Source organism: Epinephelus lanceolatus, chromosome 14 (assembly GCF_041903045.1).
Source record: "Epinephelus lanceolatus isolate andai-2023 chromosome 14, ASM4190304v1, whole genome shotgun sequence".
In the NCBI taxonomy this organism is placed as follows: Eukaryota; Metazoa; Chordata; class Actinopteri; order Perciformes; family Serranidae; genus Epinephelus; species Epinephelus lanceolatus.
The window spans coordinates 9433489-9457568 of NC_135747.1; the positions used below are offsets into that span (position 1 = coordinate 9433489).

Consider the following 24080-nt stretch of genomic DNA (forward strand, 5'->3'; position numbering starts at 1 on the left):
CCAACCATGTCATAGGATCTGCTGGATTGTGCTATTGATACACTGCTGCAGTGGGCATCGCTCTGAGCTCCTCCTGAAACTGGTTACAGTTTGGATCCCCTCTGACTTTAGGCGTTGCTGGAATCTGGACCCCGGTTAATGGGTTAACACACCAGCACTCGCCCCGCTGGCCGTGGGTGGACATGTTGCACTGGAAAGAAGGAAGAAAAACACAAAATAGACAAGTTAGAAAACACTGGAAAAAAAAGAGGGAGGGGTAAAGAGACACAGTGGGAAGTGGGGGGTGTGTTAATGAAGCATGGCGTACGGTGGCTTGAGATGTGTGTGTGTGTGTGTGTGTACTTGTGGATCTTCTGGTGGCGGGGGGCCATTGGATGAGAGTGAGGGCAATGGTTTGGGTGGGACAACACTCACCCAATAACAGCCCATCCTCAGTTCATGCCCCCTACTCACAACCCACAACCCATCCATAGACACATATGCCATCACAGACACAGACACACACACACACACACACACACACACACAAGCATGCCAGTAGACCAGCCCCCCCCCCCCATGGAGCCCCCCTCTACTCAGAAATGAGGTCGTAATTGAAGTGGACACAGTTTACGCCGCGCACACGGGGCGGCCGTGGAGGAGACGTCAAAAAGAATGAAGAGCTGGGGGGGAAGAAAAGACTTTCCATTTTCTTCCTTCGATGAGAAAGAACAAAAAAAGTGACAGTTACAGTAATTACCCCGCGACAAGGAGGGACAACTCCAAAAGGGAGCCGAGTGTTGAGGAGGTACAGTGTTCCTCCCTGGGAACCGAGGACTCCGGTCCGAAACAATGCTGTTGTTTGTGACCAGTGATGAAAATTGGCTGAGTGGTTGAGAGCCCTGCTTTAGGAAACTGTGGCGCCTATTCAAATCTTCTTTTCTGCTCTACTATCCTCGTAAGAAAACACTGGATATGTGACCTTGTTTGTCCTCTGTCTGATTTCTATGGATGAGCAGAATTCAAATTCATCCCCCGGTCGGAAGCACAGTTCGTTCCTCGGCTTAACAAAAGTCTTCCCATGAAGTACGCCAAACAGTTTTATTGCCTTGTAACCTTGAGCTCAGAAGCTGTTGCCTCATTCATGACAACATCTCCGCACGCATTTGTGTGTGTGTGCATGCATGTGTGTGTGTCTAAAAGCAGAGTGTTAAGAGGAGGGTGTGTGTGCGTGTATAGAAAAAAGGGGGGTTGTGTGGAGAGTGGTGGCAGGTGGGAGTGAGGGGGAGGTTATATTTTTTTTTTTGCCAGGGTGATTTTGCCAGACTGCTACAAGAGAGTTTCTGTGTGTGTATGCGTGTGTGTGTGTGTGTATGCATGTGTGTGTGTGTGTGTTAGTATGAAAGAGAAGAGAGGGGAAATCCAAGGGAGACCTTCACAAAATGATACAGGATGAGTGTGTGTGAGATGTGAGGTGAAAGCAACTGGGAAAAACTACAAAGGGAGAGAAACTGGTGATCAAGTTTGACCAGACTAAAACATGTTACACATGTAGGCACACACACTGATCACAACAGAAGCTTTCTCCATCATCAAAGTCAGTGAACCCCACAGAGCAGAAAACGTCTGCTGCGCCGCTCTGTATGGGCTGAAACACTTAAACATGTCATGACCCTGGCCCAAACCTTAATGAGTGATGTCACAGCAGGTGTTTTGACTTTGACGGCGAATGAAAAACACCTGCTGTGACATCACTGATTGAGGTGTGGCCAGTATTGTGTATAGTGTATTCACCGTGCGTTTTGGTGTTTACAATACGATACATTAGCTCAAAGAAGCTCAAAGAGCTGAAAGAATAATAATATGAATTGCAAGAGGGTTCCTGGTTCGAACCAAGGGTGGGGGTCAGAACCCAGGGTGGGGGAGCCCTTCTGTGCGGAGTTTCATGTTCTCCCCATGTCAGCATGGTTTTTCTCGGGGTGCCCGGACTTCCTCCCACAGTCCAAAGACATGCAGGTTAGGTTAATTGATGACTCTAAATTGCCCGTAGGTATGAATGTGAACATGAATGGTTGTCTGTCTCTATGTGTTACCCCTGCAATAGTCTGGCGACCTGTCCAGGGTGTTTTATAGGTTTTTAAATGGGCAACACTTTTCTAAAATTCTGCCTGACATTTTATCTCTGATATCTCTGGAAATCCTGGAACCTTTAACGAAACAAACTATTCTGATATCAAAATGAATATGGAAAAAATATATACACTTTTACCCAGAAGACAATGTGGATTATTACTGTCATTTATAGTTGGATACAGAACAGTAATTGTGTTCATATAGGCCAGATTAGATAACAGACTCAGTAAAGAGGAAGATTTAAAGGAACCACACACTCCTGAATGTTATTAACTACATGAGCAGGCAATGTTTTCACCCAACTGCACATGGACGATTAACCAACTAGAAAGCAATGGGGCAAAAGTGAGCTGCTGGGCCCCTGCTGGCTAAATGTAGATTTAAACACAGGGACTCTCTTCAAGACAGGGCCTCAAGATGTATTAAAGCATGACCTTTAGGTCTTTATTGGTGTGGAGCTTTTTGGACCCCTGGAGTTCTGGGGCCCTTCTGGCAGTTGCCTGCTTTGTCACAATTTTTCATCAGATGAATGGCTAAAAGCAAGGTATGTATTTACACCACTCAGCTACAATATTAAAACCACTGACAGGTGAAGAGAATAATGTTTATCATCCCATTAAACTGAGTGTTTGCTGGGAAACCTTGAGTACTGGCATTTATGTGAGTGCCACTTGACATGCAGCACCCACCCAAATACTGTTGCAGACCAGTACACCTCCTCATTGCAACGGCACTATCTGATAGCAGTGACAATGCACCATGCCACACCACAAAAACTGCTCAGAAATGGCCCAAGGTAAGTGACGAAGAGCTCAAGACATCGACCTGGCATTCAAATGACCAGATCCCAAACTGTATCCACTGGACATGGTGGTATCCCATCTTGCAACTCCACAGGTCTCAAAAGATTCTGCCTCCAATCCCTGGTGCCAGACACCACAGGACTTTGCCAGAGCTTGTGTCCATGCCATGGCAGGTCAGAGGCCCCACCATAGATCAGACTTGGCTCTGACCTGTTGAGGCATGGACACAGGACCTCTGTGGCATCAACGTGTCCCATGGATGCTCAATGAGATTGGGATCTGGGGATTTCGGAGGCCAGGTTGATGCCTTGAGCTCTTTATCATGTTCCCCATGCCATTCCCAAGCACTTTTTACAGTGTGGCATAGCGCATTGTCCTGCTGGGGGTGGAGGGGTGGCACTGCCATTGGGGAGGTTATCCCCTCATTTCCACCAGGGGATGAACTTGGTCTGCAACAGTGTTTGAGTGGGTGGTGCATGTCAGGACCCAAGATTTCCCAGGAAAACTTAGCAACTTGAGATGTTTAAGAATGTGAGGACTGTGCAAGCTGTCTTCTTCAACAGGAAACAGGGTTTGATATTTAACTATTCTTATACATGTAAACCTCTCCTGTTGATCTTTGCCTACAAGACATAAGTTTGATATTTACTATATTTGTGTTGTTGTTGTTTTTTTTCTTTGTTTTTTTATATTTTCCAGTCTTGTTTGGGAGGTCATCCTGTCCTCTTAACTGCACTGGTTGCATTTTTTTATTAAACAAATATTTTAAACATTATTTTTTAAAGACATGTATAGCAGATATTTTTTAACAATGTATCATCAATGCTTCAATCCAAAAATGCTTCAAGTGTTTACCTAAAGTGTGTGGTTCAATTTGCTGTTCATGGTGTTGGGTGATGTCATTAGCTTTGTGCCTACATACATACATACATACATACAGTACATACATACATACACCTTGCCCTTTGTCATGTTTACCATGTTTTTCAATGATGAAGCTGCCATGTTCAGTCTAATACAGTTTGGGAGCTTCTAATATGATGATTCACTCAAAGAAAGTTTGTTCAAATTTGAAGATTAATTAGCGGACACTATACATTCAGCCAGTCACAATGTTCTTACTCAGTAAACAGTGTGTGTGTGTGTGTGTGTGTGTGTGTGTGTGTTCAGGTACAGTAGAATGATGTGATGTAAGACCAGTGCTCTGTCCATGCCTCACCTGTTTGAGATTGTACAGTCCATGTCTGTCGCAGTTTGGAAATTTGAGTTCATACAGGTTCTCCAGCGGGCCTCTATTGTCCTCAGAGGTCATTTTGGAGATCTCCTCTAAGACCTGGTCCAGCTCCTGCTGACAGGCACTCTGAAAGGACGAGCAAAGGGGAAATTAATAACACCAAATCTAGTAATAACTATGAAGCACTTATTGGAGCAGACATACATATATTCACAGAAGAAAAACTACTTCAAGTCAGTTAAATATAATCACCAAGAGAGAAGAAATAGAGTAAGTATACAGTAAGTTTGGCTTAAGTTTGAGGCCAAGGAATGTGCTCTGTCCAAGAAAAAGAATGGAGAAATAAAATACTTCTGTGTGTCTTGTAAAAATGTCACAAATACACACATTTATAGCTAACATTTTTATGAGGTGCAGTTAGGCAAGCAGAAAGTTCAGCCAATATTATTGATGTGAGTCTGGTGGAGTGGAACAGGAGTGGCTAGACTGCTCCACTCAGCTGGTGGCCATGGCCACACACACACACACACACACACACACAGACCTGTGCAGACACATGTTCATACACCTACATAAATACAGTGCACCCTATTTCTGCTGCATGGATGTGCGCACACACACTTATCATGTATAGTATCCATGTGTACCTGCACACATATATACACACACTCACTTTACTGTAACAGAGAGATCAGGCTGCCAGTGGGATCAAAGAGGTCCAGTCTTATGATTAGTTGGCTGAAGATAAGAGAAAAGGGAAGGAGGAGGTGAAGTCTGCCATGAACCTTATCAGACATCTGAACATATGGATGAAAAGTACTCTGTCTTTTTTCTTTCTCTCTGGCTCTCTTTCACACTTTCTCTCTACAGCCTTTGATTCCTCCTCTCTCTCTCTCTCTCTGTTATAATGAAGACACATATAAACCTACACCTCAGGACATGCATCCTCTAGTTTCCCTGCCGTCTTACTGCTCTCATATATTAAAGGATAGATTCAGGCCATTTTATGTCATATAATACTCACACGCTATATATACATTCAAAGAGTTATTGACTGTTGTAGGCTAATTACTCCTTCTTTCCATACTGGCCTTGAAGGGATCCCTTCATAAATATGTCTATACTGTAAGAAATAGGGAACAAACTCAACAGTCCTCACTCCAAGCAAAAATACACCATACAGGCTGAATTAGCCAACTCGAGGGAATATCTTTAAAGTTTTAGTCCTTTTACTACAATATTTCATCTTTGTGTCTCTACACACAGTGTTTCCTTGCTGAGCGGTAGTAATGCAAGTAAATAAATTTGTCTCATGTGCTGAAGTCACATATTAGTTGCCCAGTTGCCAGAAGAGAATGTCAGAATTGTACATTCGTACAAAACTTGGGTATGGTACCTTTCTGTGTTTTACAATTGTATCAACATTTCTAAAATGATGTAGTTCTGATTACATGCATATGAGCTGAATTTGTCACAAGCCTTTTTTACACTGCCTCTTCAAGTCAGGAATTTCTCGCCATTCTGTATAAAAGTAACGATCACGAAATGGGGGGACAGAGTTGTCTCATCTTTAAGGCAGCATCTGAGGTAGTAACAATGCCTAAATGATGTCTGCATAAACAGGACAGCCAGCAGGACAGGATCATGGGCAGCATGGGTGTGAGGTTGCATGTGGATCATAGGGGGAGATTTAAGAAGTAGTTGTTGGCAGTTAGCAGCTAACTCAAAGAAGAACAGCAGCTGAAAATGCAAATTGGGAAAACAGGTCTGGGAGCTCCTTACCCTCCGAGCAGAGAGCAAGATTAGCAAGTACAGGAACGGTAAGTGACTGTTATTGCCATGTTAATTCCATTGTTATTGCTTATAAAGTGCTGCTGGGGTGTATGCTAATATGCCATACTAGAAGCTGACGCTGATGTGTCACATGCTACGCCCATCACACTTCTTTTGATTCTGCGATCATGCTATCTAAACTCACACACTGGTGTGACATGATGCGGTCATCATTGGTTCCGTGTAAAAATGCAAAGGCAGCATGCAAAAGAGACAGTGCAGTGGCCCTGTAGCAACATCAATGTGTAAAAAGGGCTACTGGGACATAGAAAGGATGGCGGATAGCGTGACGCCTGGGCGAGATAGCTGCCAAGCTGCAGAACACTGCAACCCACTGTTCAAGATCAATATACACCAAAACCACTTGTTTTTAGCTACACAATGGCAGCAGTTCCAGCCGTGGCTTTGCCACCAAAAACAGATTTTTTTAAGCCCAGATATGATACTTTCCTAACCATAACCAAGTGGCTACTGTGCCTAGATATAACTACACTTTAATCACAGCAGTGTTTAAACATAAAGAAACATACAGTTTCAGCAGATATGCTACTCAATAATGCACAAGTGTTTCATATTCATAGTTTGCAGCACAAACATATGCCAACATTTATTCTTGCCATTGGGTTGGTCTGACTGCGCCTTTACAGTGTAGTTTTGCTATGATGTGGTCTGACCAGATTTTGGCAGTAATTAGCATGGGTTGGGCTGGAAGCATAAACTGCAGGAGCTAGTATGGCTAGTGGGCTAACAAAATTCAACCAAGTTGTAAGTTATACAGCTTCTACAGCACTTTACAATATTGTCATTAGTCAGTGTGATTAAGCATGCACTTACTGCAGCCAGTCACATGTCCTCATTATTCTCTGCAACTTGCATTATTTTGACAAGGATGTAAACTCCATTCTTTGAATGAGAGGTCACTTGACAATAGAGAGCGTCACAATTGGCATGTCAAAGTTCAATCAGTTTTGAACTCATCAAGTGCATGATCAGAAAAGTTTTTATGAGTCAAAGATTAAGAAAAAAAAGAAGTCAAAATCAAGGCAACTGATGTTACAGGGTCTTGGTGTGAAAATGATAATATAAATGTGATGCAAATGAGACCTTTAATTATCTGAAACAAATGTGTTTGTATTCAATTAATAAAGGTTACAAATGTCACGCAACCCATACTGACAGTGAAGCATGTATTTTGTGTACGGTATTTGACCTCACAGGAACACCCACAACGAAGTGCATCCATGCTTGACACCAGCTGTCTAAAGTTCCTCCCGCTGCCCAGCTGCACGACTCATTTTGCTGCATTCTCCCTTTTGTTGCTTCTAATGATCTTGACAATTGTTTTGTACCCTCCCACTTATGATTTTTTGTTTTATTTTGTTTTGTTTTGCTGCAAGCGAGTGAGTTAAGTGAGGGAGAAAATGAGCAAAATGCACATAATTGTTTGCCATGTTGAGACATATATGGGCCTCCACATGCATAGCCCCCGGGCCCAAGCTCATTTGCATGAAACAGAAAGAATATCTGTGTTTGTATGCCACCCCATTAAGGATTTTCCAGGAATTGTTTTTTTTGCATTTGAGAGTGAAATTGTAAAGAATTCGGGGAAGGGGGGTGTAATCTCTAGACTGCATTAAACCTCCAACAACACATTCCAATGTACAATGTCTGATGTCACTTTGCATCATGCAGATGCTCACTATGAGCAATTATTGAAACTAAGGCAACTCTCCTTCTTAATGCAGCTAATGCTGCTTCAGTTTACGTCATACATACGGTGGTGCCCCAGAAACTTTTCATAGTGGTGGCCAGATGGGGTCACAGAAAATCCTGGGGTGGTACACCAAAACCAAAAGCCCTAAATGAAGTTCAAGAACTCTATTATCCTGTTGAAGTTTATACGCTAGTTGACAACTATGTCAATATGAGAGTAAAGAAATTGCATACTGATATACTTTGATTTCTTATTTTACAGTTAATGTTATCTAATGTGCATAGACTCATACCAGTACACTTAGCATTTCAAGTTCCACAACAATCCTGTTATGTGTTATGCATCTATACATGTTAGGCAGTTCATTGTTCTTCAAATAGGCTGGTGGTGCTTTTCTTTTAACAGAAGACTACGCAGCTTTAGTTTGAAGGAGTACATTGATTGTAAGGAACAAAACATTTACTGAAATCAAGCCTTCTCAAGTTTAGGTGAGACACGTGGGTACCCATAGAACCTATTATCTTACCCATACCCAGATATCTTGAAGCAAGAGTTCAAGGGACCCCTATGAAAATGGCCGTGCCAGGTTTTCCCTTGCCAAAATTTACCCTAACTTTGGAGCAATATTTAGCCCCCTTGCTGACAAATTATGCCAGCATGGCTGACACCAATGGATGCCTTAAGTTGTCTAGTTTTACAAGATACCACTACCTTTTTGCTACCCTAAAAATGAACATGCCACAGCCTCTTAAAGACAGTAAGGTTGGCCTCCAATGGGGATGCCAGTGCATAAATAATAGAAAAATGTCACAATCAATGCATAGAGGTAGTGCTGAAAAGTAGAAGGACTTCACCATATTAGCCTAAGTCAGTTAAAAATGCAAGTCCTGCATTTTCTAAGAAATATATACACAAAGTAACATAGCATTTCCTTAATTGGATTTCATGTAACTTGATTATTACCACATAATCAACTCTGCTGCATGCTATTTTCTTATTTTGACAGTTTTTGCAATAGGCACAATTAAATGTATGAACAAATACATGCACACAACAGTTCTATGAAAGCACATAAATATCTGCTTGTATTAGTCATGTTGTGGGGACAAAAATCTGTCCAACCAGTCATGTTACAGGGACTCGTTTCCTATATGGGGACAAAACTCAGCCCCACAGCCATAAAAGTTTAGGATTGAATCTTGGTTTTTGGTTAAAGTGAGGGTTAGGTTAAAATAAGAGTTGTGATTGGGCATGTGGTTGTTATGATTCAGGTTTGGGCAAATCACCTTGGGAATGAATGTAAGACAATCTGATGTGTTTTAAAAAGTGTGTCTGTGCACGTGCGTTTGTTTGTTTGAGTGAAAGAGTGCCCAGAGGAGGGCACCACTGTACCAGACAATGCTGCCCACGCAGCACATTGTTGACCATTTGTTACTGCCTGCTTTTGATAGGGAGACATTTCACTGCACTCCGCCATACACAGCTACTGTTAGACTGCATGCAGAACATAAGCTGGAATGCAACAGTGGGGAAAAAGAAACCATTTTTAAGGAGCAAATAGTTTTTCTTCAGTATTCTGCTGCTGTGTCTATATAACAAGATAGTAGGAGAATGGTTAAGTTAAAATAGTTTTGCGTGTAAGATTTATGATAACTACCAACTACTTTAGTATTTCAGCTCATAAATGGACTGGGGTCAGTTATGGGTCCATAAAGGCATAGGACACACAACCAGTGTGGTACTGTGTCAGTTTTACAACTTTGCTTTGAGTCACAGTAAGTAATAAGTTGTGGGGAAGTTAATCATGACTTGTCACTCAAAAGGTTGAAGGTTTAGATCTGACCTGTAGAACTTTCTGGGTTCGAGGGTCCTCTAGTTGATTCGTCTTCATCTTGGTGCCCACCCTTAGCACGTGTTGTTTCCTGGCCCACTCCTGCCAGAACCAAGCATCTGCAGTGGGTCTTCTGGTGAGTGGATTCTCAGTTCCGTGCACCTCTACAACCAAACAAACACACACTTAGACATAAAGTTTATCTGCAACATCTGTACATATACTGTAATCTGCCAAGGTTCTCAGAAACGCTTCTACTGAGACAACTGCTTGAGCATGAAAGTAATCCTGTGTCCTGTTTTCTAGGTATGTGATTAATGGACAGATGTTACACACGCACACAAAAAAAACTGCCTCATCATCTCCGTTGCTTTTTAAAATCCTCACACACATTTATCTGCATGTATCTATTCTTTAATCACAAGCTGTTATTAAAAGCCAACATTTTACAGGCCCTTTTACAAGTCGTATTAGTCCTGGACTTAGAAGACAAAATCATTCGGTGTCCTCGAGGCATCCTGTGTCCCTCATACCTCATGTCACTAATGTTATACTGGACAGTCAGGCCTTGCAATGGCTGTAATTACTATGGCGGCAGTGTGAACAGGCCCGCTAAGATCTTTTCTGTGAAATAGCAAAGTGCTACATCCAGCTCACTTGGGCGTATAATGCTGGGCTTATGACGAAGTTTGCACAGGTCTCCTCTGATCAGTGGGGTCAATCTGAGTGTGTTTCCTGCCAATGTTATACCAAAATCTGTTCGTCATTTGTTGGAGACAGAAGAGACAAAACACAAACAAGCTAACGAGTTAATTCAGAACAGACACAGACAAAGTATGATAGCAAATTAATACAGGACACCAGTCCAAAAAATGAGAACTACTCTGCCACCAAAGACTGTGAAACACAAATACAGGGAGGGGTTAACAATGTATAGGCATTTACCAGCACACTCATGACAAGCCTAATGACCTGAGATCATCTGACACATTTTAACAGGAAAGCAGTGACTGAATTAAAGACTTGAGCTCAACTGCTCGTCATTGGTGGTGAGTCCAGACTTATGAGGAAGCACTTCTGATTAAGGCTTTTCATGCTGAGTAAGTAAGTTTTTTGGGTTTTTTGGCTGTCTAATCTACCTGCCAGAGGCTGTTTGTGCACATGTGTGTGTGTGTGTGTGTGTGTGTGTGTAGGTGTGTGTGTGCGTGTGCGCACGTGTGTGTGTCTATGTGTGTGTGTCTGTAATTAGCACTATAAAAACAGGAGCAGATCACTAAGGTTGTAAATAACGCCCAAGAAGGAAAGGCCCCCCAGTTAATCTTCAGAGCTCCTTACACATGCCATGACACCTTCTGAAATGTTTCTGTGCGTGTTCACGCGTGTCTGTGCACGTATATTTCAGTGCACACTCTGCCAGATGTGTGAATAAGTATGGCTTCTACGGTGCAATAGACATATCTTCACTTTCAGCCTTAAAGGAGCTGTATGCGACATTCAGAGCATTCATACAGCAGCGAAAAGCTATTTGCTACGTAGAGATATAGTGGAGTAAAGTTGTCCTGGGCAGAGAAGGAGTCACACTCTCTCTTTGGTTACTGTAATAAGAGCATATCTGTTCTTTGTTGTGGTAGACGGTCCAGCCGCTCATACATGTTAGTGTATGTGAGCCCCCGTGTGTGTATCCCATTTGCTTGCTAATTGCCACCATTCTGCACTGTGCTCATACCACGCTTACTAATAATGATGTCCTGACCTACAGTAGGGGAACGGCATCGTGGCAGAAGCCTATTGGCCACCCTCTAGTTTACCATGTTAAAACCATTAGCTCTGTAAGCACTGTTGCCTCTGTTAACACTGTTCGCGCTGTTAGCACCATTAGCCATCTAGTCCCAGGCTCAGCCATCTCCGTTTTAAGAAACATGTGAGGGCAATCCAGGCACAAATTCTGAATATTTTAAATATTCTGAATGTTGCTTATAGGTCCTTTAAACATTTTTAAAATGTTTGTGAGTGAGTGACATGTGAGTGACATGATGCAATGATGTAATGAGAATGCAGTCGGTGACTGAGATGTTTAGAGTTGCCAGCCTCTTCATTATTTTTAACTGGTTTCACTGTATATCCAGCAACCAGATCTAGCCAATGCAAGCTAAGGCGACCCTTGAAAAATCAGAACCTGAGGCTGTAGCCCCATAGGTTCAGTACAAGTAAAGCATGTGTAATCCTGAAAAAGTTGCAAATTTATGTACTGTGGTTTTCCAAGGTACTAAACTTTTTTTTTTTAACTAAAGTTTTGAGTCCTAAACAGGTCATAATGTGCTCTTGAACAAATACAATGCAATTTTAATGACAGGGTAATAATATGATAAAACTACAAATCAAGAATGTTTTTTTAAAAATTTGTATTTAGGCAATTTGTTGAAAGTTGTTGCATCTCTGTACATAATTTTCAACCCACAGACACTTTACTGTAATTCATTTTTGTTGATCACTGTGTAGTTTTTGTACCTGAATTAAATTGTCTTTGGTATCATTATTTTCCGACTGGCACCAAGTAATAACAGTAGTAACATTATGTCTTTATAGTTCTCTCTTGCAACTAGATGCTGTTGAATTTGTTTAAACAAATTGGCACTGAGGAATTAAGTGTTGACTTGCTGGGAATTAATAGCATTAGTTAATTCAGGAAATGAAGAGAAATGTAATGTTCCATGGGCCACTTTTTAAATAACATACTTGTAAATCTTTGGGTTTGGGAAAAGGTATTGAATATTCTTAAGTCAAAAGGTTCAGGTCCAAATGAAGTCACGAATCATTAGTGTTAAAGTCCAAGTGAAGTTGCAAGTCCTTTTTGATTTTGCCATATTAAGTCTAAAGACATAAAATGTATGACTAGAGTCTGACTTGAGTCCAAGTCATGTAACTCAAGTTCACTGCTCTGCTAATTATTAGCACTAAACACAAACTGCACTGAGGCTAATGGGAATGTCATTAGTTTTGTGGACTGGTCAGAACCGAAATATTGGACAGATAGAAACAATGATCTGATAATGCCACCAGAAGGTAAGGGGATCACCAAAGTGATAATAATTTATCTTCAAGGAATCATGAATGTTGGTAGTCAACTCCACGATAATCCATTAAACAGTTTTACTCTACCTGCTGGTTACACAACATTAAACGTCGGGCAGTTACTTAAGGTAGATACATTGTCTGGGAGTCATGAATGTCTGTTGCAAGCGGTAGCCTTTGGGGCTAAAAAATGAAGCCAATGTGCAAGCGCCAAAACCTTGAACGGCCACTTGAGGCTGGTTCCAAAAAAATGCTTTTGGTCTTTAAAACTAAATTCAACACTCATGAAAACTGTACAAGGGGGGAATTTTTGTATAACACACCCATTTACATTTTAAAGTTAAGGCTTAAAGTTAAGCATATTTAAGGGCTTAACCACTTTGCATGTAAAACTGTTTGCTAGCTGTTGCGTCAGTGTATGAGTCAGTTTTACCCCTCAATCGGAGTTCACCAAATAATGGGTGACCTCACAGTGGCGTCGTCTATTATATTATATTCTATGGTTTACATGCAGTAAATGTTGGGTTATGTCACTAGGTAAATGGAAACTATGACATGTTGGTGGGATCATATGTAATGTCAGGAGATCACCAGAGTTGTTAGGATTCATCCTTTGGGGCTTTTGCATACCTGCAGCAATGTCATGGCAGTCCATTCAGTAGTTGTCAGGACAACAACCAAAAACTTTACCCCATGATGGTGCTCAAGGAAAAGTCAGAGAACAAACAAAGCTGATAGGGCTCACCCTCAGGTAGCCAAGCATGTTTATGCTAAATGTCATGGGAAATTCATTCAGTGTTTGACGGGATATCTTACTCTGAACTTAAGTGTTGGATTGAGCCAGCATTGCCATCCCTTGAGCCTAAAATTTGACCATACATTATAACTTTTTTGTTCAATTGTATGGCTTTATATGACCCAAGCCACACAGAGAGATCTTTCCAATCTGATAATCCAATTAGAAAGCCAACACTTCCCATGGGTGTACAGTTAAAGCTGTGTGGCCACAAACAAGACCTTAACATTTGAAGAAGTCAAATTATATTCACTTTAGTGTGTGAGTGATGGCCAGGAGTCATAAATTCCAACCTCACAACCACACAGACTTAGAATTTTGGTCCAGGCTGATATACACAAGCAGTGTATGACATGTAAGAGTGAGAGTTTCTGCAGAAAACATTAGACATATTCGAGAGAGAGCTTGATTTAATGATTCAATTTAAGTATGTTGCTCTAAAAAAAAACAGCATGGTGAAAAGTGATATAGTTTTCCTTTCCTTGGTAGTTGCTAGTACATTGACTGTAAAAACAACACTCAATGCAGTGGCAATGTTAAAAAGCTAACTGAGATGCAATTAAAGTTTGTAAAGGTGCAAAAATCCATTTCTATAGTTGTGTTTAAGATTTTGTTTTCTATAGACACTTATATGAATTCATGACAGCATGTGCCAGGGAGAAAAAACAAAACAAAACACATCTTTGGCCAACAGCTGTCATCTAAATACTGTGTTGTTGATTCTGTCTTCAGTGCCATAGAAACTACCTGTCTCGAGCTGTTGGGAGTGTTGGCTTTGGGTATTGCCTTAAAGCAATGCTTTCACAGTTCTCTCATAGCACAGAATGAGTAATGTCTTTCCAGAGTTGCTTAGCATTAATGTATTTGCCCTGTTATTGTATACAGTGAAGCTGTGTCTCAAAAATTTAACTTTGCTTCCACAGCCAAGAAAGTGGCCTTACAGTACTTCAAACTATTGTCAGTGTAAATGGTTCCTCTCAAGGCTCGGCCACTTCAAACACTTTGCAGCTGGCAAACAGACAAAAAGCAATTGAAAAATGAAGAAGGTTTTGCCTAGCCAGAGATCCCCTTCAAACCTTTTACGGTTAGCTAGTTCTTTCAACTTTTGATGTTGCTATGCATCCATGTGGCCCTGTGTGTCATCCAAACCAAATGAAGTTGCCTTTGTAGTTTTAAGGGAAAACTGTTGCCAATTGGCGCTCCTACAGTGTTTGTCAGACTTAAAAGACAATAAGTGCACCCTAAGGTCAGGGTGGTTTTCTCTAAGAAAACGTATGCTTTTTACTATCAACATACATGCTCATGGTGTTGACTGGCACAAAAAGACAAATGATCACAACTGATCAGCATTGTATTTCAGAGAACCATTTACATATAATGTTTTATTTTTATTTTTTACATTTGTGTGACGATGTTTTCTGCAGCAGTTTTTTCTCTTCATAAAAATAAAACATAATGTTTAGTGTTTGTGTCTGTTGTCTTGCCACCTGTTGTCAGAGGTGTAAAAAGTATTTAGATCTTTTTCTTTAAATTGCAGGAATGATTTTTTTCTAACATTTTTAAAAAATTTAGAATCAGGTTCAGATCACATTTATTATGCCACTCTGGGAATTTTGTGCCCCAGACAAGTATGTATTGTGCAACCCAGTCTCATCATGGAAACAATGACAAGGGAAAGTCTTTGCAGTGGACACACAAATTCCCTGCTTCAATGATGTTGACAATAGAAACTAAAGCCCCATTTCCACCAAGAAGTCCAGTACACTTAAGTTCAGTTCAGTTCGCATGTTTTCCGTTTCCACTGTCAAATTTTGTGGATGGTACTGATTGGAACCATTGCTGACGGTCCCCATTTTTGGTCATCCCTCTGTTGGGGTACCTTGCACACAGATCTGGTACTAAAAGGTGGAGCTAGAAACATTGCAGTCCCTTGATTAGTCAATAGAGAACTGTCACTCCTGCTCAGGGCTGAGTTGTGGCTGGTTTTGAAGCTTATGTAACCACTGTTCATACTGTGCTAAGTCTTACATATATTTGTAAACTATAACTATAAAATGAAATTATGCTTTTTTGCCTCTCGCTGCAGCTGTAGACTGCTTAAACAACTTAATTCTCGCTATAAAAACAATCTTACTTGTACTGGTGCATGGATAAGGAATTTAATGTTGTAGTTACATTGTTTGAGGTGGAGCTAATTTTACTGTTGGGTTGTGTGATCTACAATACACTTATGACTGATAAATTTGAGTTGTCAAAGTAAATTCTAACTCATTAGTGTTGTAATCATATTATGCAACTTTTCTACATGTTTCAAGATTTGCACGAAAGAGGGAGGTCTTCCTATTAACACCTCAGGTGGAGTTTTCTCAGAATTGCAGGCACCAACATGCAGCTCCCACCCAAAGTGATCTCTTATGGCTTCACCTTTTCCTGTGAATGTGTACTGACACACATACTGTGTGCACACACATCTACATAGAGTAATTAAAGACCCAAGAGTGCGAGTGAAGGAGAAGGAGCATGTCTCAGCAGAGGATCACCTGCAGGGCAACTAGGGCAGTCGTGGACCACCGACAACAAAAGGAAAGAAAGCAGACAGTAAAATGCACAAGGAAAGTGCAAAAACTGGGCTGTGTTTTCCCATTGGCTAGAGAGGGGGTTTGTCAGTAGGGGACAATCTGTGTCATTTAGATAGCAAAGAATACACACTGTTGATCAGAAAGGGGTGATTTGACTCATACTGATGCATTTGATTGTAGCAACCCTATTGCAAGGCAAGAACAATATTGGACAGCTCTCCAAAATGATGTTCAGTGACAACATTTGTAAGAGTCTTGCTATTACAGTATCTGAACGTGGCAACTAAGGTTTGTTTAAAGATAGGCAATGAAGAAAATGGCTCATGTATGGTTATAAACACTTAAGGTAGAAGTTATGCATATACACTGCCTGGCCAAAAAAAAAGTCGCCACCTGGATTTAACTAAGCAAATAGGTACGAGCCTCCTATTGGATAATTACTGCATCGGCGATTATCTTTCAGCTGGCAACAAGTTATTTAACCCCAACTGGTGCAATGAGTTGCTTCTCCTTTCCTAAACAACCATGTCGAAAGACACATCCCGTGGTCGTGGAAAAGATGTTAGTCTGTTTGAGAAGGGTCAAATCATTGGCATGCATCAAGCAGAGAAAACATCTAAGGAGATTGCAGAAACTACTAAAATTGGGTTAAGAACTGTCCAACGCATTATTAAAAACTGGAAGGATAGTGGGGACCCATCGTCTTCGAGGAAGAAATGTGGCCGGAAATAAATCCTCAGTGATCGTGATCGGCGATCACTTAAACGTTTGGTGAGATCAAATCGAAGAAAAACAACAGTAGAACTCAGGGCTATGGTTAATAGTGAAAGTAAGAGCATTTCCACACGCACAATGCGAAGGGAACTCAAGGGATTGGGACTGAACAGCTGTGTAGCCTTAAGAAAACCACTAATCAGTGAGGCTAACCGGAAAAAAAGGCTTCAATTTGCTAGGGAGCATAAAGATTGGACTCTGGAGCAATGGAAGAAGGTCATGTGGTCTGATGAGTCCAGATTTACCCTGTTCCAGAGTGATGGGCGCATCAGGGTAAGAAGAGAGGCAGATGAAGTGATGCACCCATCATGCCTAGTGCCTACTGTACAAGCCTGTGGGGGCAGTGTTATGATCTGGGGCTGCTGCAGTTGGTCAGGTCTAGGTTCAGCAACAGTATGTGCTCAAAGAATGAGGTCAGCTGACTACCTGAATATACTGAATGACCAGGTTATTCCATCAATGGATTTTTTCTTCCCTGATGGCACGGGCATATTCCAAGATGACAATGCCAGGATTCATCGGGCTCAAATTGTGAAAGACTGGTTCAGGGAGCATGAGACATCATTTTCACACATGGATTGGCCACCACAGAGTCCAGACCTTAACCCCATTGAGAATCTTTGGGATGTGCTGGAGAAGGCTTTGCGCAGCGGTCAGACTCTACCATCATTAATGCAAGATCTTGGTGAAAAATTAATGCAACACTGGATGGAAATAAATCTTGTGACATTGCAGAAGCTTATCGAAACAATGCCACAGCGAATGCGTGCCGTAATCAAAGCTAAAGGCGGTCCAATGAAATATTAGAGTGTATGACCTTTTTTTTTGGTGGTGACTTTTTTTTTGGCCGGGCAGTGTAATATGAATTGCAGGTCTGTGCACCTCACTACATAAAGATCACACGACTTCCTGCATCATTGCTGAATATAGGTATTGGCTTTAAATTGTGAAGTCAAGATGAGTCCAATATGCATGTTACTGCAGATATATTAGGCCTAGTTGTAGATGGGCTATGTGCAGAGAGTAAGACTGTGCATGTGTGAATTTGTCAAAGTTGCTGTAAAACAGCTCCCATTCCTTTATTCCGTGACAGCAGTGCATGATCAACATCATCAAAAATAACTGAAATAAGGCTAGACTTACCAAAGAAAGGTATTTTCAACTTTGGTCTGACTCCTAAACTTTTATATTCTCTCAGGTGACTTTTTTTCACACGTTCACTGAAGCAGTAGGCTTTTTTTTCACAGCAGACATTTAGAAACATCACAGTAGAAAAATCACTAGTACATAATAAAATGAATGACAGCTTATGCTATTTAGCCGCTTTGTTTCAGGGTCCTGGTATTGTGCACACTGGCTGATGTTTTGGGACACTTGAATAGAAAAGAGGCAACATTAATGTTATCAGCAACCTGTGCTTTGCCTGCTTGACAAGTCAAAGGCCCAAACGCAATGTCCCCCTACACCCTAAGCCCTGAACCCTAAAGGACTTAATTTAAGTCACCTGGTAAGTGCTTGAGTGCAAGAGGCTGCAGGGGCTTGAAATGGTATAAATAGGAATGGGACCACACTTTGCAACATATCACCTTACCTTGACAACACCTAAACATATTAGGAGAGTTTGTGGCTTTTGGGCCTTTTAAGCTTACGATTTTTTACTGTCTTCACAGTCAAGGCCTGCTTGATTTTAACATCTTGCAGGTTTTTACTTTACAGTGTGGGGTAGAGGTAGTTTTAAGGTAGGTAGAGGTAATACATTTACTGGTTTTTGTCAAGACAGCCTCATTTATGGTGGGGTAGGCAGTTTAATTTTGGAGTCATTGGCCAAAAATCCCACAACAAATTTTAGGTATACTGTAATTCAAGTGGACTGAGAGAACACTAGACTTCTGTACATCCTCTTGGCTCCGTTTTCAGGCTTAAGAAAATCCAGGCTGTGACGTCATTCCCTGTTGCTACAGATGACCTTACCAGGAGGAGAGCCGGCAGCAGCTCTGGAGATGAATACCCAGTCAGTGGCCATAGCAGCACGAACCCAGCCAGCACAAACCCCAGCTCAGGGGAGCCAGACAACCCAAATCCCATCTAGATCAGCAAACTTTCTGTTGCTGCCTTTACACAGATTAACAGCCCCCTGTAGCACCTGGTGCGAGGCGGTTTGCGCTGGCATTTAGATGCCACTGTCACTCACTGAAGGTTGGCCTCCTGAGCTGTTGCCGCTGTCCTCATGGTGAAGCATTCCATAGTGGCGGAGAGGTGGAGGAACCAAAGGGTGGCTCGCAGCTAATTCTTGTCTAATTTTTGGTCTAATAAGAAGAGAGGGAGAGAGCAGAGCAATGAGGGTCTGAGCAAATCTGCTGTGTGCAGCTCTACAGTAAAAATAAGATTACATAAATCAGTGCATGGGAAAGACTGGGTGATTGTTTGAAGCACCCAGTATGCAAGAAGCATATGCCTGTGGTTGTCTGGTGGGAGGGGCTTAGGATAGAGTGGGGAGAGCTGCAGATAGAGGGTGTATTTTTAAATTCTGCTGTTTTTTTTTCCCTGTTCCAGATCACTGCCTTCCCCAACTTTAGGTAGTTGTGGTGGTTCCTTTTGTGTTTGTTTACCATTTTTGTTTCTTACTCTGCTATTACTCTGCTAACCCCATATTTAACATCACAATGCTATGAATTGTGCGCGATTATCTCAGGCAAAGTCGGCAGAAATGAGGACTACAGTATGTGTGCATAAAGGGCTCGAAGTGCTCTTGAATATTTGATATTAGGAGAGCCCTAAGCCCTCACAGAATTAACAGGAATGCACCTTAAAGTCTGCGAGTGTGGGCAGTGGGAAAAAGGCTTACACATGTTACTTTGAATTTTTGTTTGTACATTTTCACTGTTTTTTTACAGTTACCTTTTTAATGTCACATATCCTGGATGGTTCTGAGTGTAACAGAACATACCATAAAAAGAACTTTCTTTTTTTTATGATATGCTATTTTTATGGTTTCTATTTCTGTGTTCTGTCAGAGATATCGCGTAGAGACAGATAGCAATCTGAGACTGATATCCATCATTCAGCCTGCTACAAGTGCAATTCTACTTCCTTAAAAACAGTGGACTTCCTCAATGTGTAAATCGAAAATATGTATGAAATGGTAGCTACATTTGATTCTGCCACTAAAGTTTGGCCCAATCATGATGATTATTTAGGCCTTCAGAGCAGCTCTACCCTCATAAATATTTAAGTAATTAAATATCAAAACTGCTGCTGCCAGTGGAGTTAAAATAATGTTGTAGAAAAGAAGTATTGGGTTTCATTTTTTTAAGTAAATGAACACAGTTGTGCTAATCAAAGACTGTGCATTGCTCAACAGACCTCTGCATTACAGTACATGTTGACAGGTTAATGGCTAATACAAATATTGTTGAATAATGATGCAACCGTGTAACTGACAGATGCTCCACACCTGCCATGAACTTCAGTGCCTCATGAGAGACAGTGAATTAATTTTCTTTGTCCACGATTCAAAGGCAGGGAAATATTTGGATTCATTTGGAAAATGAAGCTCATGCACACACTCATCAACGGACTGAAACCTTTGTGGACCATGACTGAGAGAACATTTCCAAGTCGACTCCCATTGCAAAAATAGTTCAAGTGGAAACACTGAAGATGATGTGCCATTTCTAATATTACACTTTTCAGATTGGAAGAATTCAAACCCTGAATTCAAAACATCAGTGTTGCTGTTTTCTGTCTCCACTGCAATGTGGAAATTTGCAAAGTACTGTTGCCGCGAAGTATGGGGGAGTATAGGAGCAACAGAGGTGGTAAATGCCATTTTAATGACTTCAGCAATGTAAAAGATGTCCAGATTGTAAGGGGATATGGAGTGTGCTTGCACTGGATAAAGCTGAAGTGGTTGATTTGAACTCTGGACTGTTTACTCAGGTCACCATGCTGTTTACTTCAGTTTAGTTCAGGCAGGTGAGAATAAGGTCATTTGAACTAAGGATTACACCAAATAACCACAACGAAAAGCCTAAAAATACAAGTATCTTTTCTCTTTTAAGTGAACAGCAGTGTGGTTATTTCAGAGTGAGAATGTAATTTCAACCAACCACAGGAAACAGCCCCAAAATGTGCATTTTAATGGGGACAAAGGAGACAGATGTTGACATCTGATAGCCAGCAGTTGCTCATGCTTGAAAAGCCAAGCATAACATAGTGAACTGAGGGCAAACCGCGGTCTGATCTGATGCTCATTTTCAGCTTTTCTTTTATGTGTTCTAACTGGTTTGAACACCAGAGACGGTAAATCACAGCAGAGAGCATCACGCTTAGCTAAAGTTACAGGGGTTGGAATTGGGTTTGTTTTTACTACCCTCTCCCAACAAAACCTTGAAGAGTCTTGAAAACAACAGAAGATTCCTGCAGAAAAAAAATCACCTCTGTTGAGTCTTTTATTGTCTCAAAACATTTCAGTCCAAGAACTTAACAAATACATTCCTCAGTGAGTTGACCCAAGATACATGATTATATACAAAAACAGCTTGACTGAGAAATTAGGTTGCACCTGTTAATATAGAGATCTGCAACTTTCCCAGCACCTTCCGAAGAGTGTCTGTTGTGTGTCTTCCATATTTACTTGTAAGTATTTAATTGTTTAAGTGTGTATTAAATTGTTTCCCTCAAGCACCATCAGTAACATTGTATTAAGATAGGACACTCCCAACAGGAGAGCTTTGAGGATACGTGGGTTACAGACATGTTATGGGTTCATCTGAGGGATACTGCTTGTTTGTGCTCACAGATGTGGGCCTTCCACTGCCTGCCAAACATATTGCATATGTCAACATTCATTCTTGGGAATCGATAGTGACCCTTTGTCCTTAATAACTGTAATGTAATGTGGGAGAGCAAAGCTTGACATTTCTATGTTCCCACAGGATTTTTAGGGTTATTTATTTTGGGTAGTTATTGTGACCAACTACGTTTGATGTTGATGTGGTTTTTCTGACATTAATGGAGTCCTGCGGTGAAAATACTGGTTTTAGTCAGTGTACAGCTTCTTGGTGAAACTTCACCACTTTAAGGTAACTATTTAACGTCATGTGCAGGTATGATGGCAGGTCAAAACTAGCTGGCTTGGAGATGCGTGCACACATGCAAAATATTAATTATTGCAGTATACTCCTTAAACTAGAGGGCTTTTGTATTAAATTATAGTATGCAAGTACTTGGCAGTGGACCACTCTTAGAAGATCAAAAAAAAAGTTTATACAGTCCCTACACATATTTGGTAATTCTCTGCCACTTTAAGATATTGCTGCACAGTTATAGACTACCACTGTCTCATGACTCATAAATTAACATCCCTAATTAATTAACATTTACCAGAGACAAAGGCTACATTTCTGAGAATATATCAGATGCTTCTACTCCTAAACAAAGCAAAAGGATGTTAAGTTCTTTTGAGTAGTCTTTTGGTGTTCATCCTTTCATCAAAGTATCTAAGCATGCTGCAAGCTTATTGAAAACAGTAACAATTACTCTCTTACAGTCATTGTTCGGTCTGACAGACCCTGCTAGTAATTAACTTCTTTTGCGTGGAAATCAGATTTTTAACTTTGTGCTACATCTTAAATGTTTGTCTGTATGTAATTTCCCTTTCCTTTGAGAAACAACAATGACGTACTTGCACAATGACCCTGACTGAAACAGATTTTTTTGTGAGATTTGGGGGGAAAATTAAACATTTACACTGGAAAAGGTCTCAGAATTGCTTCTTTGCTTTTTGTAGATGGTGTGGTTCTGTTGGCTTTATCACATCTTGACCTCCAGCAGGCACTGGGGTGGTTTGCAGCTGAGTGTGACGCGTGTTAGGATGGGAGTCTGCACCTCCAAGTCTGAGGCCATGGTTCTCTGCCGGAAAATGGTGGATTGCCCCCTCTGAGGTCGGAGTGAGTTACTGCCTTAAGGGCTGGAGTTCAAGTATCTTGGGTTCTTGTTCATCAGTGAGGGTAGAATGGAGTGTGAGATGGATCGACGGTTTGGCATGGTATCTGCAGTGTTGTGGGCTATGTGCCGGACCATCATGACGAAGAGGGAGCTGAGCCAGAAGCCCTAACCTATGGTCTTAAACTCTGGGTAGTGACCAAAAGAATGAAATTGCGGATATCAGTGGCCAAAATGAGTTTCAGTGGGGTGGCTGGGCTCAGCCTTAAAGATAGGGTAAGGAGCACAGACATCCAGAGAGAGCTCTGAGTAGAGTCGCTGCCTTTTTGCTAGTGGATGGCAATCCACTGGCAAAGGGGCCAGTTGAGGTGGTTTGGACATCTGATTAGGATGCCCCCTGGGTTCCTCCCGTTAGAGGTGTTCCAGGCATGTCCCACTGGTAGGGGGCACCAGCCTGCTGCCCCTGTGACCCACCCCCAGATAAGTGGATGAACAAGGATGGATGGATGGATGGATGGATGGATGAATGGATGGATGGATGGATAGACTATTCACTATTCTGAAGCACTGCAAATAAGACATTTATTTAACAGCTAAATACCACTACATTAAACCAGCGAAGTTCAACAGCTAGCTGCTAGCTTTTGGTATCAGCTAAAAACAATGTTGATGAGAGCAGTGAGACTGAGGCAGAATTATTGAGTTGTGGTCCATGAAACTGAAACAATGAGCCAAAAATGCCAAAATGCTAAGAAGAGCATTTTGGCCTTTTTTGGTTCAGTAGAGTGAAAATTCTCCATGGGTTTATCACTGACTCCTTTTACCTTACATGTTGCCATTTTATCCATTGTTAATGCAAGTGTTTGATGAGAGCAGCTTGAACTTCCACCTTTCAAAACTTTTCTGAAAAAACAAAAACTTACCATTTGTTGCCTGGTGGTCCAGACTTGTTGTGACATCCAGGTCCACTTTCTGTCCACATCGTCCTAAACCCTGAATGAGCTGTTGCAAAGGTAATTCACTTTCCAAGCTTGGGTAGCACCTCAGGCCGCTGGAGCACCTCGGTGTATAGACCCCGCAAAGCTCCCCCTCAAGCCTGGCGCACAGTGGACAGCAGCCGCAGCCTGGCTCCCTTACTATTTCCGCACATGCTGTTGTGACTTTGGGACAAGCAGCTAGGCGCTCCGCGGTACAACTTGGGCATCGGAAAGCCAAATCCCCAAGTAAGAATCCTGGCAAAGCAAAATACGCAAACAGCAACCCGTAAGTAACATATATGACCATTCTAACGATTTCTAGGTTTTTCGTGGCTACCGTAAGTCAAAATGACCCTTGGTCATAAGATGACAGTATGAACCTCAGGACCCTGACAGTCAACTGTGAGTG

At 41.5% G+C, this 24080-nt stretch overlaps 1 protein-coding gene across 1 annotated transcript; it reads right to left on the reverse strand.

Annotated features, from left to right (window-relative positions):
* igfbp2b (insulin-like growth factor binding protein 2b) lies at positions 1–24080 on the reverse strand. Its single transcript, XM_033613827.2, has 4 exons — positions 23618–24080; positions 9540–9691; positions 4135–4275; positions 1–190 (listed from the first exon to the last, which is right to left on the reverse strand). The coding sequence occupies exons 1-4, from the start codon at positions 23976–23978 to the stop codon at positions 32–34; spliced, it is 813 nt and encodes a 270-aa protein (XP_033469718.1). The 5' UTR covers positions 23979–24080; the 3' UTR covers positions 1–31.

Coding starts and splice junctions, on each gene's coding strand:
- igfbp2b (XM_033613827.2), bottom strand. CDS start 23,978: ATGGTCATATATGTTACTTACGGGTTGCTGTTTGCGTATTTTGCTTTG. Junction 4,276..9,539: donor GAACCCAGAAAGTTCTACAG/GTCAGATCTAAA, acceptor TCGTCCTTTCAG/AGTGCCTGTCAGCAGGAGCT. Junction 191..4,134: donor GACTGTACAATCTCAAACAG/GTGAGGCATGGA, acceptor CCTTCTTTCCAG/TGCAACATGTCCACCCACGG.